An 18,839-nucleotide genomic window follows, 5' to 3' on the forward strand; every position below is an offset into this window, starting at 1 on the left:
GATATATTTGGTAATTCGGGATGCTTTTTCCAAAGTAGAAATGCCACGCTACAGAAAGACACTGGTTACACTAGTTGACTAGGACACTATAGTCCATTGGTCAGACATACTATATACAGTTTACCATTATGATGGAGCATAAGTATTTGGAAGATGTTTTTTTGATAGCAGCAAGCATTTATTGTCCCTACTAAATTGCAGTGCAAAACTAAAAAGTGTTCATGGTAAATAAGGCCAAATGAAGTCAAGTACGAGTGGCAAAAAATGAGGCAGTGCCATTCATGAAGAATCAAAAGGAAGATATGATAATTATCACATAGAATGCTAAAACTATTTAAAGCTGAATTTCATTGGGATTGGTATAAACAAGTGCTGCCTCTATCAAGAAAAAACTCCATGCATCCCAGTTGAACAAACATTCACAACTTCAATTGCAATTTCCTTTATTACCCACAAGAGCAATAAGAAGCAAAGATTGTTGCAGTGCAACTTTATAGAATCCAGATATCAGATTCAAAACATCGATACCTGTGGAGAAGAGCAGAATGTTCATCATCCGACGTATAGAGCTCGTATTGGTGTGTGAAAGCATTTCCGAGAGAGATCACCCAATTAGTGTCTTGGATCACATCCAATGATTCTGCAAGAAACTGTCACCCAAAACAAAGAGAGAGGTTTTAGTGGCAACCACTACTATGAAAAGCCTTTGATTTCACCACCAAAAAAAAAAAAGAACTGCATCTGGCACCTCCCTCCTATGACATAATAAATAATACTGATAATGCAACAAGAGGAAACAAGTCAGTTATAAATAAAAGAATCTCACATTGATTATCATGTCATCCCAAGTCTCCTGGTATGAAGGATCCAACTTTAGGTCATCCGTGTCACTGACATAAGCCTTCATTTTAGGAATCTAGAGCTTACCAAAGACAGGAATCCATTAGATTCCCTAGAAGAACCATATTATTTCAGCATAAGCCATGCATCATAGCATCATGGTTGAGTAAATGGAACATGAATTGCTTAATGGTGGCATTAGGCCAATTCAATTATGTTATATCAATGACAAATATCAAAAAGTAAAGAATTAGATAGAGTGTTACTTAGGGTGTTGCCCATAGCAGAAAATATGATAAACAATTAACCCAGCTTTACCTGTTTCAGAAATTCATTCTTGTTCTATGATATGATAATAACCCAGCTTTACCCAAGTTTTCAAATATCCATTCTTCTATGTAATTAGTTACAGCTTTTTTGCATCCTACTTATTGCCAGCCAAATCTTTTTATTTATTTATTTTTATATTAACTCATTTGCTAACTTAAAGCTTCAATTTCTAACTCAATTATGACAACACAATTGTATACCTCGTCTTGCCAAAACAAGTTGATATTCTTCGGGAAGAGAGGTGCCAAATAACAAAGGACCTGCAGGTACAAAGGAGAAGTAAAGCAGATATTCCTTCATAAAAGAATGTCAAAATAAGCAACAATTTAAAGAATGGCAAAACCCTTCTAGCCTAAACATTACAATACCAGTAGTTCAATGATCCTATATATATACAAATGAATTCCTTCTTTTGTATTTTGACCACAACAAAAAAACAATCATTTACAATCCCCTTGTCTTTACTTCCAAATTTACTCTTCATTCCACAAATTGTCAACCCTATCTTTCATGCTTGCTTAAACTGCTTAGAACACAAAACTCGATAGCAAATGGAAAAAAAAAGTCGACATTGAATAACAAAGAACATTTGAACTCTTTATTAAAAGCTAGAAACATGTGCAGAGTAACCAACCATTCCCAAACCTATCAAATCTCAAAGAAATTTTGTCTGTTTGTCCTGAAATTGCGAGCCGAATACAGAGAGTACGAGCAAAGTTTTCCTTCGCATCTTCACTAACTATTGTAGTAAATGGTCTGCCTAATCAAAGATAAGGGATGCTTACTGTCAAAATCTGAGTTGCCAGCTGCTCCATTGATAGTGGATCATGTAAAAGCACCAACAAGCGAGCAAAAAGCTCCTGGATAGATGAATAACAAATAGATGGTAGGCATTTCTTTTCATAAAGCAGGCAAGAAACTTCAAGAATAAACATGTAATATAAACTAAAAGAGATCCACCTCTGGACTCGGGACATCAGCACGAGCTTTGCACTCACTAACCATACTATTACTATTAGAAGATCTGTTTCTGCATAATTCTGAGATGCATCTGCAAACCTTTAAGAGTAGTATATATGCAAAACAAAGTAAAAAAGTTTACTTGCCACTTCAATTACAAAATCAAAGCACAAATTCAATTACGAACCCAGGACCATCCTTAAATAAGGCATGACTGCCCTCAAGCACAAAGGACATGTAAACAAAGGCAAGCATTAGAAGAAATAATCAAGTCCTTGCATTTAAATACAGGTAAATTACAATAATCTTGCTTGTGAAACTACACGGAGTAAACATAAGTTTGGAAATTTGACAGAAATCCCTTCCATGTTTAAGAGAATACAATACAAACTCCCTTTATAACCAAAATGTCTCCATTTATACCAAAAATTCCCTTATTTTCAAATTTAGTTTTTGTCTACATTCTAGCTATTTTTTTTCTTAAAAAATAATGCATGTGTATATGAGGAGCTGATGGATTTTTCTTCAACTACAACGAATATAGATTCATTAGAATGTTAATGAATTATTTATTTCAGAAAAGTTCATTAAAGCATTTACCCTAGTGGATTTTATTTTTTTTAATTGTTTTATAAACAAAAGGTTACTCTAGGCCCTATAAGTCCAATTTTAGTATAAATGGGGGCATTTTAAGCATAAAGGGGTTTTTGTATTACTTCCTCAAATTGAAGCGGCATATATTGTGGATAAAAAGTAGGGTTATCAAGCTCTACGGTTATAAACCTAAGCAGTAAAGAAATTTATAGAAAAATCTGTGTTTTATTAAAATTTGAATAATCTGGATGTTCTCAAAATAAACTAGATATCCTTATTTATATTAGTTCTAAACCTAAAATCCTTTACAGAAAAGAATTCTTTATTAAAACTTACCTAACTAATAGAATTCATTAGGATTCTTAGCTAGTAAAATACTAATTAAATTAAAAATCCGAATCTAAATAGAAAAAAAATCCAAATACAATAAGGCAAATAAAGACAATCTCGCACAATAACTTCTAAGTCTTATTTGAAAGCCTTCTTGATCTTTGATCATCATGAAATTTTAATCCAATAGAAAACATGGCCTTCATAAATCTTTTGTCAAAATTTCAGCGTAACCTAATGGTCAGATTAAAAGTTATATTTGATTTACCAAACTGCTTCTTAAACTCCTCAAAACCTAAAAATATTAATCATTAATGAAATAATACAATAAACATTATTATGCCAAGAATATTGAAGAAAGTACCCCACGTCAGTCCCCTCTACTTCCGAAAAACTCGCACTCGAGTTATCTGTTAAGAATTGAACTTCCACTCCAAATGAACATACACTTCGAATATAGCAGTGTAGCCAACATGATCACAAAGTACCATGTTTTTGCCTGTGAACTTCAAAATTTAACTTATGATCTGTATATGCTAAAGAAAAATCCATATTTAATGTTATACTTTCTGTTCTTATGAAGTCTACTTGTAGTTCCTTCATACATTCGTTTACTTCAAACTTTACCTCGTCGTCATTTATGATTTCCAATCCTTCAACAATGAAACTTCAAGATAATCTTTCATAATATCTTTAGGAAAATTGTCATAAATTACAATGTCCTTCATGTCCTTGTTTGCAAGATCTTCATAATCACTATAAGATATTAATTTAGAAGCTTTCTTGGTTTCTTCTTCACCATAAGTAGATGAAACATCAACAAGTAATTTTCTTTCTTGATTTCTTGATTTGCAACAGAGTGGTTGTTGTTGTTATCATTGTTGTGATGTTAAAACTATCTACTTTGAAAAGACAACACCTCCTCTATATTTTTCTTCATTCCTATTCGAGAAGGTTGAACAAAAGACAAATAACAACAATCTATTTTCTTATCTAATCAATATAAAATCTCTTCATAATCATCTTATATAAACTCTAAAATTAATGATTCATTCAAATCTTTCCATGATGGAGTCTAGGCTTGCTTGTACGAGTTCTATATTTTAAAACTTCAAACCACCATTCTCTAGAACCACAAGAAAGTTTGTGTACGACAAGCCATACTTTTTTATTACAAGGAATCTTGTTGAAATAAAAGTAAGTTTCCAACTTTATCAACCAGTTAATAAATCTTCTTCGAAAAATTTTGCGTCTTAGAAAGGAATCTCATCAAATTAAAAAATAGGTCTAGGTTTCAGCCTACCTCGAGGTTAATCTCCAAGCAAGTTTCTCTATCTCCCATTAGCCGAGCTACACCTGTTATAGTTTACTCCAAACGATCAAACATTTGTTTCCAACCATCTAGTTTCTTCTCTTTAGGTTGCACAGCACCCTAAAGGGCCTCCAGTCCTGCATCGCGGAGTGGGTTGCTATCGTCTTTGTCCATTAAAAATGCCAACCTATTCTGATACCAATTTACATGGTGTATAGTGTGGATAGAAGTTAAGGTTCTCAATCCCTAAGGTTACAAACCTAAATTGTAGAGAAATTTAGAGAAACTCTCAAGTATTTTATTAAAAGTTTGAATAGGTTGCATATTCTCAAAATAAACTAGACATCCTTATTTATATTAGTTCTAGATCTAAAATCATTTATAAGAAAAGATTTTTAATTAAAACTTACTTGACTAATAGAATCTATCTAACATAAGGATTTCTAACTAGTAAAATACTAATTAAATTAAAGTTCTAGTCTAAATAGAAAAAAGAAATCAAATACAATGAGATAAATAAGAACAATCCAACACAGTAACTTCCAAGCCTTATTTGAAGGTCATCCCGATCTCCAATCATCATTAAATTTTAACTCAATAGAAAACAGAGCCTTCAGAATTTTTTGTCAAAAATTTCATCTCGATCCAACAATCAATTATAAGTTATGCTTGATTTACCAAAATGCGTCCTGGACTCTTCTTAAACCCCTCAGAACCTAAAAACCTTAACCATTAATGAAATAATACAATAAACATTAAGAATATAACAGAAAGTGCCCCACATTACAAATGTGGAGTGGTTTCTATCAAATCTCCAAACTTTTGGGTAGTCCCTATTTTTCACGATACCTTGTTGGGATTACTTAAATTCATCCTTTAAATAATCTCCATGCACAGTAAACTAAGATAGATTTGCATAGTGAGAGAACATACAGTCGCAGTAGCAGCGGTGTAAGATCGTGGAATAATCATCTTCAATAGAAAAGGCCATAGAATATGCTGCAGGAAATTAAGACATGAATAAAAGGTGAATTTCATGGAATTGTGAACTCAAGAAACCAACAATCCCATGAGTGTGGTCCAACGGGATGGTCTAAAATATGAATTAAATAGTTAAAAAAAAAGGAGAGAGAGAAGAATTTCTTTGTGTACCTCCATTTCAGGAATTGTTATAGTTAGTAGAAGAAGACCCTTCTCACACACAGCTCTTAACTTGGTAGGACAAAAGGCTCCTATCCTCACCTGAGGAAACAATAACCCGATATGAAGCCATGATAATGCATACAGAATGATTAGATTTAAGCAATAATTATAGTACTCCAAGGTTAGGATTACTCTTTAATGATATCTTTTGTTTTTGAACCTAAATGATGTCTAGATCGTTATGAAATGTATTCAATTCAGCTATTCAAAAAACAACAAATACATGATTTGCTCATTGTTCTAGTAAGTCGGTATCATTAAGCCCGTCAAATTCTTAGCATGGAATCTTTTTAATTAAGGAAATCCTTTTGTTTGGATTAAGTCAAATCGATAACTTTTATTTATATAATTAAGTCAAGTATGGACCTGCAAAAATTGAAGCACAATTGAGCCAGAATCTACCTTGGAGTTCTCAGGATCATTTCTATTGTGATCTGATAGAGCACAATGACATACAAGGTATTCAATGAACAACTCCGCAGATGGACCAACCAAATAGCAGTGTGAGGCCATTACTACAATCAACTGCCACCAAAGCAGCATAATTGCGAATTAGGAAAAGGTTGTGCTGCTTTATGAAAAGTTTAGGAACCATAAGAGCTATTAGTCCAAGACAATGTACCTCAGACAACGCCTTCCGAACACCAAAATTTTGCTCATCTAGCAACGACTTTACAGCTTCAACAAGCAAAGGCCTTTTACTATGCCAAGCTTCAGACGACCTCCAAATGAAAACATACACAGCTTAGGTCAAATAGAACATGAAGAGAAGCAATTTCAAATTACAGAAGCAGGAAAAACCTTGGTAAGAGATGCTTTAAAACACATAGCGCACCAAAAGTCAAAGACTCTTCCTTCAACCGGCATTTCTGGCAGCAGAAATATTAAAATTATAAGAAGCGACGCATCAAGGTATAAGATGTAGCTCAATACTAATACTGAAATAAAACCCCTACTAGTTCCATTAACCCAACAGATAAAACATAAGAATAACTAACTACAAGTACCAGCACTTCATGAGCTCACTCCTGCTAAATAATCTAGCATATAACTTCACTCACATTTAAGAGGAATGTAAACAGATCATCAGGGTATACCAAGCCAACTGTTAAAAAACAACGTTGAACTTCATTATAGGTCTGCAAAAGGAAGAACATGAAACAAAAATACAATATTTAAAAAATGTCAGAGGATAATGGAAACTAATGGCAAGCAGGAAAAAAAACGAAGGGAATTTCACATATTCAAATCATCAACATCGTGCAGAAAGTGTTGGCAGAATTTACACCTTCAATCCCACTGAAAAATCTGAATTCTCTTTGATATCATTATTAAAGCAAACAACCGGAAGGAGTGTTGATAGAATAACTGTGAGATCCTGCAATGTGTAACATGAAAAATGGCACTCAATATCGCAACATTGGGAAGGAAAGGAAATGAATTGCAGCATTACCCTTTTTTCTATATTCAAATTATTGTTTAACAAAAGGTAGTAACTGTTGTGCCAATGACATAATATTTTATGCAAAGACTGATAACACTGACTTTGCGCCCATATTTTTGTAAATACTTTCCACTTTCATGCATCCCCAAATATATAGCCCAATCTGTTTTATTAGAAGTAATATATTTGTGCACCTTCAGAAAATCTACATTAATAAAATACATTAAAATTAGGAAATTCAAAAGTCAGATGAGTTACAAGCAGAGATTCCTGTTTGATTTGTAATTCCATAGTAACAAAGTTTTTGGAGTTGAGGAAGCAGTGGTTTTGATTGCTGAGTATAAGAAACATAAAAATGTCTAATTTACCTCAAAATCAAGCAAAGGCGGACCAGTTTCTGACAGTAACGAGGCATTTAGGAGATTGTAAAGACTACAAGTTGCAAGTAGGGCGATATCTTGATCTTTTTTATACCTGATTCGGAAAGAAGGCATTGCATGATCATTGTCAGTGCTTATATCTGTACACAAAAACATACTAACTGGTTCCTAAAACAATTGGCTATTCAAAAATGCTTTTTATGAAAGAAAATGTTGAACGAATTCTGGCAGAATGACATACAAATTGACTAAAAGAATTAGATTAAATTGATCTTACAATTCCAGTATAGTAGGGACAAGCCTGGGTAAAGCTGTCTTTAGTTGTGTCCGGGTGACAAGACCAAACATCTGACCCAATGCTTCCACAGAGGACGTGCGAACCTATCACAAATGGGAAATAACTCAACCATCAAATAGAAACGACAACTGAACAGTTAAAAACGACTATAAACCTCAAAGTACACACACAAAGGATGAGATTACAAAAACTTATAATATTTGGAAAAAAAATCAAAAACCAATTATCGGTAATGCAAACAGTTTGTTTTGTATAGGCACTTGTATGCGGCTTTTGTCCATTATATACACATGCAATAAAACAAATAAAAAATATAATTTAATGCAAGGGTCTCCAAATGAACACACACAGGATGCAAATACATAACTGTTAAAATTGGAAAACGTCAAAAACCAATAATCAGTAATGTGAACAGGTTTTTGTGTTCCGGTATCCACTTATGTTTGCGCGCAACACCAGTGCTGCATTGCTTGAAATATAAAAGGTCATATAAAATTTCAAATATAATGGTGCAAAATACACTAATTCACCTCAAGTAGAGTTAAGTATTGCACTTAAATCTCAAATTGAGGAGCACGCTCATTATCAGTACAATAACATATAAGAAATCTGGCATGCTCAAGTTTTGAGAAGACATGTTATGTTTTGTTCAATGGAAGATAACCGACTGAATACAAGGTGAAATAATTACCAATACTGACATAAAACAATTATTACTAGAGTTTATGGACCAGATTGAAGCATGAACTTACTATTTTCTTGTTTTAATTATTTTTCTAGTTAATTTTGAATTTTAATTATTTATTTTCTGCTTAGCTTAGGACTTTTAATTTAATTAGTATTATATTGTTTAAAAATCCTAATGCTAGATGGATTTTATTAATTAGATAAGTTTTTATTAGGAACCTTTTCCTATAAAAGATTTTAATACTAATATAAATAGGGATGTCTAATTTATTTTATGAAGATCAAGGCTATAACTCAAAATTAATAAAAATACCTTAGAATTTTCTCTAGATTTCTCTACAATTTGGTCTGTAACATTAGGGCTTGAGAACCCTAGTTTTATCTTCGCTATACATTGTGTTGGGTGGTATCAAAGCAGGTCAACATCCAAATCGATGGCATACCGTGAATAAAATCTTGGAGCAGTAGGTGATAACCATCTCCGAGAAGATGATCAAGGATGCAGGCTATTTGGGATCGGCTATTTGGGATCGGCTATATTGTCATTTAGTAGCGATAGCAGCTTTAGAGGAGCGAATGCAAACTAGGTTTGGTGACATCAATATCAGAGTTAATGACCTGACAACTAGGCTTAAGGCATTGGAGTTGCGCCCAAACATGAACCGGGGAAGAAGAGATGCACGTGTCGGGGATGACATTCGCGGCCAGCCTATCCGTGAACTAGTTCGTGCAAATCCTCGTGGTCAATATGACTACAGGTATTCATCTGATGATGAAGACCGAGGTAAGGTTACTGGAAATAATAGGTATGACCAAAATTACCATATGAAGGTTGAGATTTTTCTTTTAGTAGTGATTTAGGAGTTGAGGAGTTCTTTGATTGGTTAGCTAAATGTGATTGATTTTATGAGTATACAGGAATTTTAGATTCGAGGATGGTAAAAATTGTAGGGTTTAAATTGAAGCATGTGGTATTAGTCTAGTGGGATAGGCTATTAAAGACTATGAGACGAGAAGGTTGAAGACCTATTGAGACATGGGAGCGGATGACGCAATTGTTGAGAGGTAGATTTTTACCCCCTAATTATGATCAGCTTTTGTTCCATAAGTATCAGAGGTGTTCCCAAGATTCTCAAATCATGCATTAATATACAGCAGAATTTTAGCACTTAGCTAAGTCAAATAATCTGCATGAAACTGATGGGCAACAAGTTGCTAGATATGTTGAGTGACCGAAACCAGCCATTAGAGATAGAATTGGGCTTTGGATGCTATTAAACGTTATCAAGGCATAAAATATAGCTTTGAAGGCAGAGATGTTGATGCAAGATAAAACCAATACAAGATTTGATTGTCAAAGAAAGGTTTCTACCATAGAGCCTCGACTTACACCTGTCAAAAAGGGTAAGCTACCACAGCCAAACAGTCAATCCAAGTAAGCTATTGTTGGCTCTAGCTATAATAAAAATAAGCCTCAAGCAATTCCTAACATGGATAACCAGAAAGGAGATGATCCTCATGCCAAGCCGCCTCCAATAAAGTGTTATAGATGCAATCAGGAAGGGTATAGATCCAATGTATGGCCTCAAAGAAGGCATGTGAACATGGTTGAATGTGAGAATGAAGAGTGTAGAAAAGGTACAGAATTGTATCGTGAGGAGTGTTGTGAACCCAATGGTGAGGGTGAGAATGAGGATGATGATGGTCAGGCCTATATGATGAGACGTTTGCTGCTCACATCAAAAGATCGTGATGAGACACAACAACATAAGCTTTTCCGTACCAAGTGCACGGTAAACCAATAACTTTTTGACCTTATTATTGATAGCAGTAGCTATGTTAAATTTGGTTTGAATATTAAGAAACATCTTGAACCTTACACTATAAGTTGAATTAAAAAGATACCAAAGATAATAGTAACTGAAATATGTAAAGTTTCTTTTTTCCATAAACAAGTATAAGGATGAAGTTTATTGTGATGTAGTTGACATGAATGCTTGTTTGGTGGGTCATGACAGTAAGATGTAAATGCATGGCATAGAGGACGGGAAAACATCTATAAGTTTGTTAAGGATGGGATTAATTTTACTTTGATGCCTCTGAAGGAGAATTCTCAATCAAAAGCCTGAAAAGCTAGAGGAAAGGCATTTCTTACTATTACTCAATCTTTGTCAGAAATTAAAACAGATTTAAAGGAGACAAAGAAAGTACATTCTTTAATTGTGAAGTCCTTGCTTTTCGAAGAAGCTGACAAGGCAGTTGAGGTCCCTGAAATTGTTAAGCCTCTTTTGCAAGAGTTTCAAGAAGTTATTCCAGATAAGCTACCGGATGAGTCACCTCTTATGCATGATATTCAACACAAGATTGACTTGATACTAGGGGCTAGTCTTTTGAATTTACCACATTACAGAATGAGGCAAAAAAAAAAGGGAGATCTTAAGAGAAAAAATAGAAGAATTGTTGAAGAAAGAGATGATTCAAGAGAGCTTAAGTCCATGCGATGTCCTTGCTTTATTAACACAAAGGATGGTAGGTGTGTGTGTGTTGATAATCGCATCATCAATAAAGTCATCAATAAAATCATTGTAGGATACAAGTTTCCAATTCCACAATTAGATGACATGCTAGATCCATTGTGCGGTGCAGCAGTCTTTTCCAAGATTGAATTGAGGAGTGGGTACCATCAAATTCAAATTCGACTAAAGGATAAGTGGAAAAAGACTTTCAAGACAAAGAATGGGTTGTGTCTTGTGTGAGTGGTTAGTCATGTCATTTGAGTTGACGAATGCACCGAGCACATTCATGAAAATGATGAATCAGGTTTTGCGACCTTTCATAAATAAATTTGTTGTGGTTTATTTTGATGATATTCTTGTGTTTAGTCGTAGTGAAACAAATCATATTGAGCACTTAAGGAGTGCTCTGAAGGTATTGTTGAAAAACAAGTTATATATGAAACTGAAGTGTAGCTTAATGACCAGCAAACTTTTTATCTTGGGTTTTGTTGTAGAGTTGATGGAGTTGGAATTGACGAGGAGAAAGTGAGGGAAATTTGTGATTGGCCCATGCCTCATATAATTAGCGATGTGTGGAGAATTCATGGCTTGACTACTTTTTATAGGAGATTTATTCGGAATTTTAGTAGTATTGTGGTACCAATCACCGAATGTTTGAAGAAAGGAAAGTTTAAGTGGGGTGAGAAAGAAGAACAAAGTTTTGCCTTGATATAAGAGAAGTTATGTAATGCTCCAATGCTTGCTTTACCCAACTTTGACAAGTTATTTGAGGTTGAGTGTCATGCTTGTGGAGTGGATATTGGAGGAGTTGTTTCCCAAGAGAAACGTCCTATAGCCTTTTTTCAGTGAGAAGTTGAATGAAGCTTGCTTGAAGTAGACTACCTATGATAAAGAACTCTATGTTGTGGTAAGGGCTTTGAGAATTTGAGAGCATTATTTGATTAATAGAGATTTTGTCTTATATTTAGATCATGAAGGTTCGAAGTCCTTGAATAGTTAGAAGAAAATCAATACAGATAAGATGGCCAGGTGGATTACACTCCTTCAGAAGTTCAATTTTAGTCTAAAGCACAAAGCCAAAGTTCAGAACAAGGTGGTTGATGTAATGAGTATGCGAGTTGCCCTACTAATCACTTTTCATAGCAAGATTTTGGGTTTTAGTGTTTGAAGGAGTTGTACACTGAAGATGTTGATTTTCAGAAGATATAGGAGAAGCGTTCTAATGGTCAAGCTGATTGAGATTTTCATATACATGATGGTTACTTAATGAAAGGTAATTGATTGTGTATCCCCTACACATCCCTACGCAAGAAATTGATTCGAGACTTGCATGGTACTTAAAGGGTCATGAAGGAAAAGATAAAACAGTGTCAGCTTTGGAGGATAAGTATTACTAGCCTCAGCTTAAGCATGATAAGACATGTTTTGTTCAATGGAAGATAACTGACTGGATACAAGGTGAAATAATTGTCGATATAATGCTAAAGGTGCATTTACTGCAATAAAAGGTGCCCCTGCAGGCCGTAACCCAAATGAAAAATGTTATAATATGAAAGGAATATTTTACAAACCTTAAGATCCTTTGAAGTTGCCCATACTCTCAATAAAAGCTCAAAGGCAGAATTTAAAAACGACCTGCACTAAATGACAATTTTCTTAGACATAATGTTGTGAGAATGTGTTGGGGAAAAAAAACAATAAATGGGATCATGATCTTACATGACATCAGCATCAAGAGGAGAAAGTGAGGGGAAATCCATGTTATATTGCCAAGCAGCCTGACACCAACATCTAAATGCTACAAAAGAACAGAATACAACATAAGCAGCAGGGTATTTACAATCAGATCAGGAGAGAATACAAAACAATAAAAACAGAGCACACCCTAAAGGAAAGCATAAGATGTAAGTTCAAGCTTAGCAAAGGATACTTCATCAGACTCAATCAGTCACTCTAGCTAGTAAATCCAACATACCCATTCACATCAGCATTTCTTCTTTTATTTTAAGCCTCGTTGCTCATCATATTTGACGATGAAAATGGGTGCAATGATGAGACAAAAAATTATGAAATTAATTAAAAAACATAAAGGATATTTCCTTTATTTTTTTGAAGACTGAGCAAACAGAACTAAATAAAAAGGCCGCCGCAGCAAAATTTCCATTCTCTGTTCACATTTCATAAACAACCAAACTAACTTCACTAAACCCAACAAAAATGATGAAATTGTGCTATCATATCAATTTGACCTAATAAATGTAAATTGTCCAATGCTTTATATTAGCATTACTGTGTATTTGAGATTGTGGTGCAGTATACTTTTCAAAATAACTTTTCACTTAAAAATACAACAAAATGAATTTTTTCAAATTTTTTTTAAAATTTTTGACATCAGCACATCAAAACCATTAGAAAGCACTAAAAAAACATCAATTTGATGTTTTTTGAAGTCAAAAACACTTTTGAAAAGCATCCAAAATCAGAAGCAAAAACACTCTCAAACACACTCTTAGTCAAATATGGTTTGCAGTCCAATCCTATCCCACTAATCCAGGAAATATTAGAAGTGGAACCTAAATTTGTAAAGAGAAATGAAGGAATAAACAAACAGCAATCCAATTCAAATACCTAACAACAAACCTTATGCCAGGATATGAGGTGATTCTCATAAACTCTTTGATCCTGGCATTAGATAGTTTCAACTTGCTTCTAAAGGACCCTAAGAAATCACTTAAAATGGCCATACCATTTGCAAATATTGGCCGATGGACATCTCGCACATTTCCAAGAATAGGTAAAACTCTGGAAAGCACACCTTTCAGTCGTGGAATGAACTGTATAGCTTCAATGAATTGAAAAAAACAACACACACTTCAGTTTATTTAGCCAAACTGCAATCGCCAAAAGCAACCTAGAAAGCTAAACCAAACTTCAAGGTGCATTATGTTAGATAAGTAACCATTAGCCGAAGCAAAGTCTGCGAGTATTTGAACCATAGCTGGCAAAGCTGAACTCGGCCCTGACAAATGAAGAAAAATTTCTTCTATCATCTGCCAAATCAAGTGAGCAACAATTATCAAAGAACATCAAAAGAAGGACAAAAGGGAAAAGAAAATTAAGACTCGGCAACAAAAGCAAGAAACTTACAAGGTCAGGCAAATGGGAACCAATTGAAACCAATAGGCCTGCTGCAGCCCTTTGCCAGTCAGCATTTAGTTCCTATCTCAATAAGAAAAATAATAAAGCATGTTATGTGGATTTTCCATTTGTTGAACAAGTGATGCATAATAAAAATACAAGGTCAAAAAATTGACAGCAACGAACCCCAAAATGCCAAAGTGACATGATCCAAATTATTACAAGAGGTCACACGTGAATGTATTGTGATTGTAGATACAAGGAATAATTAACAAAATGAAACACCAAGTCACCAACAAACTCGAGGAAACATGCCTATGGGTTCAAGGATCCAAAGCATCATCCTCACCTCTTAATGGGAGAGAGGGAGAAGGGATACTTGAAGACAGCCGGCCCAGCTGATAGAGCAATTGCATAAACAATTTACTTCCCAAACTAATCCAAACATTAATCCAAAAGCAATATCAATAAAATTCATTTCCAAACATTATTGATAAAAGAACATCTTTTCCCCATAGGAAACAAGCTGCTAAGGATGTATTATGTATAATTATTCATTCACATGTTTTTTAATTCCTCTCGGACATCATAGAACAGCAGAAGGAAGCAAACCAGCCATCACTCCTTAACAAATTAATTAGTTAAGAAAGTCGAATGGTCTCAACTCTCAAGTGTTTAACAGTAATATTTATGCTTATTGAAATTAATTAAGAAACATCTTTGCCAGTTTTGGTGATGACATGCACTGATCTTAATTAAAAAGAGAGAGAGAGACTTTGAACATAGATATGCTTATTATAGTTCACCCATCAATCACTGCTGATTATCTGATTGTAATTGTACTAACGCACTGACAACACTCTCTTTGCTTTTGTTTTTGGTGAGTAAAAGAAACCATTCAATCCCCTTTTTAGGCGGATTTGAACTTCTAAACATGTCTACTCAGCCACAAAACTGGTAATTCAATTCAACACCAAGATGTACCATCAATTTTCATGCTCCTGGGACTTCACTTTGTACAGTTTACAAAGTAAACAAATAATGTACAAACAAAAACACAGTAAAAAATTATTAAGTCCAAGAAGTGTCACCAACTAAGCAATGAGAAACGAAAACCATAAGCACAAAGTAATGCACCTTAGACGAGATCATTTCTGTGGTGGCAATCTTTGCAAGCTTTGCCATGAAAGAAGGATCAACATCTCCTTCGTTTAATGCACTAACTCCCAGTGCCATCACTTGAAACACCCCAGCCATGTTCCCAAATCGCTGATAAGAGAAATAAATAAACAAATAAAAGAATTAGACGGTCCAAATTCTAAATTAATTTCAGATTTAAAAAAGAAAGAGAATAGCAGGATTCGTACTCGACGTCCGCCTCGAGAAACCGTATAGCAACAATCAAGAACCAGAAGCGGATTCCTAGAATTGGACTCATCAACATAAATATCTCAATTGATAAATACACAGACATTATTATTGTTACGGAGAGAGAGAGAGGGCAATGAATTACAAGCTAGCGATGTCCTTCAGAGAAGCCATGGAGGATTGTCGAACAGTGGGGGATTCATCTGCCAGAGAAGAGACCAAAACCTGAACAGCCTCTGCAAAACAAACTCAACAATTGAGAAATTGGTGAATTGAAATGGTTAAAGAAGGTAATTGAGTTCCTACCTGATGCAGCTATTGAGTTTCCGGAGCTTGAAGAAGCCATCAAGGAAGGAAGAGTTGGAAGAAAATCGCAGATCAAAAGATTCAAAACAGTGAAGCTTGAGAGGGAGGAAGCTATTAAGATAAAAAGAAGACTTGTCGGTAATGGAGCAGGGACCAGCCCATGTGAACCAATTTAACTCTTAAAAAGTTTCTAGCCATTTCCAGCCCAGCCCAAACCAGGGACTGCTTGAATACATCGCAAGTTAAATTTTTATTTTTATATTTTCTTGGTAATTATAGAAAATTTCTAGCCCTATTTAGAAGATATTTGACTTTGAGTTAGATATGCTAACATCTTTAATTGGTGGGAGATATATTTGAGAGAGAGAGAGAGAGAAAGAGAGCTATTTTTTCCCTCTCCTATGAACAAGCAAGCAGAAAGAGAATTAAAATGTTATTGCTAAACAAGATGAGAGAGGTATATGAGTTTCCTGGGAATCTCATTGTTGGTGAAATAAGGAGCGAGAGATAAAGAAAAATCACTGTTCCAAGTACATTTATTTATGCAGAGCACAAAAAAAGTTCAAGGTTAATTTTCAACATATAATTATTATTTATTACCTATAATCTAAATGGTATGGAAGCTTATATTAGGTGTTTTTTTACCTTAAAAATTCATGAAAAAATATATACGAGCTCGAGTTGATTTTTGAATTTGGGTTGAGTTCGGTTTTTTAGGCAATTTTTCGAGTTTTTTGAGGTCATAGATAGATTTATCATGGTTTTTAAAGTGTTTTTGGTCAAAAATAGGTTAAGATACGGGTTTTGATTTTCAAAAGAAATTGGAGCAAACGACATGTCTTTCACCCCTGATACAGTTAAAATAAAGGGCTTGGTCGCGCGTGGGCCCTAATGAAATGGACCAAACGAGAGTGCCTAGCTTGTCAAACCCAACAACATCTGGTCCTTTTTTTTCCTATAATTTTATTTCAATCAATGCTTATTTTTTATTTTTTATTTTTAAAAAATAAAACTTAACTATATTTACATTATTATCACTTCTCTCTTTTATTTTGTTTAGAGAGCATTTTTTTAAATGATGATGATTTTTTGGTTATGTGTTTAATTTCGAAGGGGTTTTTCTAATTCATTATTGATTTTTTTTATCTTTTGTATGGATGAACTATAATATTGAAAATAAAAAATATTTATTTTTCAGATAATATTTCTAATATGTTTAGTTTTTTATATTATTTTTTTTTATTTTATTCAATCAATTTAATATGTTTTTTATTTTTATTATTGTTTCATTAAATAAAAAAACATTTTAATAAACAAAAATTAGCAAATATGGTCAAGTAAATGTCTCATCTTGCGATATTAAATATCTTAATTTATATATATCTCTTGATTTTTTTAAGTTTTATATTTAGGTGTCGTTGATGGTTTTTTATTTATTTATTAGCACATATAATTCTCAATTTATTTGACTACATGTATACATAAATTTTTTAATTTACACTTAATTTTTTAAAATTAAAAAAATACATTAAAAAAACCTATATATACAAAAAAAAAAATTATAAAAAATAAAAATATATAACATGCGGTGTAGCACAGGTGATATAACTAGTTTAGTAATGTTCACTGTTTGTTCTTGATGTGAACAGTTACTAGTTTTTTTTTTAAATTCGGTTTGACCTCTACGCCACCATTTATCAAAGACACGCATTTCGATTTTAAAAAAAAAAACATAACATTGCACGTATGTAAACTTTTTGTTCCATTAAAGAGAGAATATTTAAGAGAGAAAAATAGAAAAAGGACAGACAACTAAAATACATAGTAACATAACAAAAATTATATTATATAATATACTAAAAAATTTGGTGCCTCTCTTACTATTTACCTAAACTTGAAACATTATGGATTGGTGGGGTTGTCTTTTTCACTGAGATGTATTTGGCATTGAAGAAATGATTAGAGAGAAAATAATCACTTCAAGTTTTGATGGGGCTGCCTTGGGTGTCAGCCAGGCCCGCGCCCCCACGTGGGAACACCTGGCACTTGGGTTGACCTGCCCTTGCGCTGGGTTAGACCCGACGTGGCGATGGGGCTGGCTTGCCCTGTGCCCAGGGCTAATTGGTCCTGCATCAGGACCCAATTTTCGTGGGTCCTTTGTCAGGACCCGGGGCTATTGGGTTTTGGGTTTTTAAATATAATTATTTCTCTTATAAATATTATTATATTTTATTATAGTTGAAAGCATTAATATCAAACATATTATAATTTGTGTTCTAAATATTATTAGTTCAATTGTAATAAAAATGATAATATTTATACCCCAAATAATAGTATTGTTGATATTAATACTTTGAATTATAATAAAAATCATAATGTTCAGAACATAAATAATTCTATTTTTCATATTAATGCTTTCAATTATAATAACAAAAAAAAACATTTGAATCGCAAATAATAATATTTATATCACAAATAATACTATTTTTAATATTAATATTTCAATGATAATAAAAATAATAATCTTTGTACCACAAATAACAATATTTTGTATATTAATACTTTGAATTACAATAAAAATAAATATTATTACTTTCAATTATAATAAAAATATTTGTACCGCAAATAATAATATTCATACCACAAATAATAATATTTTTGATATTAATGCTTTGAACTATAATAGAAATAATAATATTTATAACACAAATAATATTATTTTTAATATTAATACCTTCACTTATAATAAAAATAATAATATTTATGGCGTTTAGGCTGCCCTACCCTTGCGCTAAGTCAAACCGAGCTCCATGTGGCGTTGGGGCTGGCTTGCCTTGCCTTGGGCGTGAGCCAGACCTGCACCACCACGTGGGGACACCTGGCGCCTGGGCTGCCTGCCCTTGCGCTGGGTTAGACCCGAGCGTCACGTGACGCTGGCTTACCAAGAGCGCCCAACCAGACCTGTGCACCACGTGGTGAGACCTAGCATTTGGGTTGTCCTGCAAGTGCAACTGCGTCGCGTCAGGACCCAGTGGTAATGGGTCGTTGTCAGGACCCAATTCGCTTGGGTCCTGTGCCACGAACCAATAATAATGGGTCGTGTTCAGGATCCAAGTCTAATGGGTCCTGACTC

The 18,839-nt window shown here is 33.9% G+C and overlaps 1 protein-coding gene across 2 annotated transcripts in view; it reads right to left on the minus strand.

Moving 5' to 3' along the window:
• The window catches only part of LOC18100118 (protein SHOOT GRAVITROPISM 6), a 29,259-nt gene extending 13,391 nt beyond the window's left edge, over positions 1-15,868 (minus strand). For both annotated transcript variants that reach the window (XM_024603312.2, XM_024603311.2), the window contains exons 1-23: positions 15,707-15,868; positions 15,546-15,636; positions 15,400-15,454; positions 15,170-15,301; positions 14,042-14,113; positions 13,854-13,944; positions 13,641-13,736; positions 12,614-12,692; positions 12,466-12,529; positions 7,671-7,774; positions 7,382-7,487; positions 6,858-6,947; positions 6,631-6,708; positions 6,371-6,438; positions 6,192-6,291; positions 5,972-6,094; positions 5,519-5,608; positions 5,300-5,365; positions 2,131-2,229; positions 1,956-2,030; positions 1,371-1,430; positions 827-916; positions 529-650 (exon numbers count right to left, since the gene is read on the minus strand). In XM_024603312.2, coding sequence (XP_024459080.2) covers positions 529-650; positions 827-916; positions 1,371-1,430; positions 1,956-2,030; positions 2,131-2,229; positions 5,300-5,365; positions 5,519-5,608; positions 5,972-6,094; positions 6,192-6,291; positions 6,371-6,438; positions 6,631-6,708; positions 6,858-6,947; positions 7,382-7,487; positions 7,671-7,774; positions 12,466-12,529; positions 12,614-12,692; positions 13,641-13,736; positions 13,854-13,944; positions 14,042-14,113; positions 15,170-15,301; positions 15,400-15,454; positions 15,546-15,636; positions 15,707-15,746 — 1,991 coding nt within the window. In that variant the 5' untranslated portion in view covers positions 15,747-15,868. The remainder of the gene's footprint in view (positions 1-528; positions 651-826; positions 917-1,370; positions 1,431-1,955; positions 2,031-2,130; positions 2,230-5,299; positions 5,366-5,518; positions 5,609-5,971; positions 6,095-6,191; positions 6,292-6,370; positions 6,439-6,630; positions 6,709-6,857; positions 6,948-7,381; positions 7,488-7,670; positions 7,775-12,465; positions 12,530-12,613; positions 12,693-13,640; positions 13,737-13,853; positions 13,945-14,041; positions 14,114-15,169; positions 15,302-15,399; positions 15,455-15,545; positions 15,637-15,706) is intronic.
• Between the last annotated feature and the right edge of the window lie 2,971 nt (positions 15,869-18,839).

This window comes from Populus trichocarpa, chromosome 6 (genome assembly GCF_000002775.5).
Source record: "Populus trichocarpa isolate Nisqually-1 chromosome 6, P.trichocarpa_v4.1, whole genome shotgun sequence".
In the NCBI taxonomy this organism is placed as follows: domain Eukaryota; kingdom Viridiplantae; phylum Streptophyta; class Magnoliopsida; order Malpighiales; family Salicaceae; genus Populus; species Populus trichocarpa.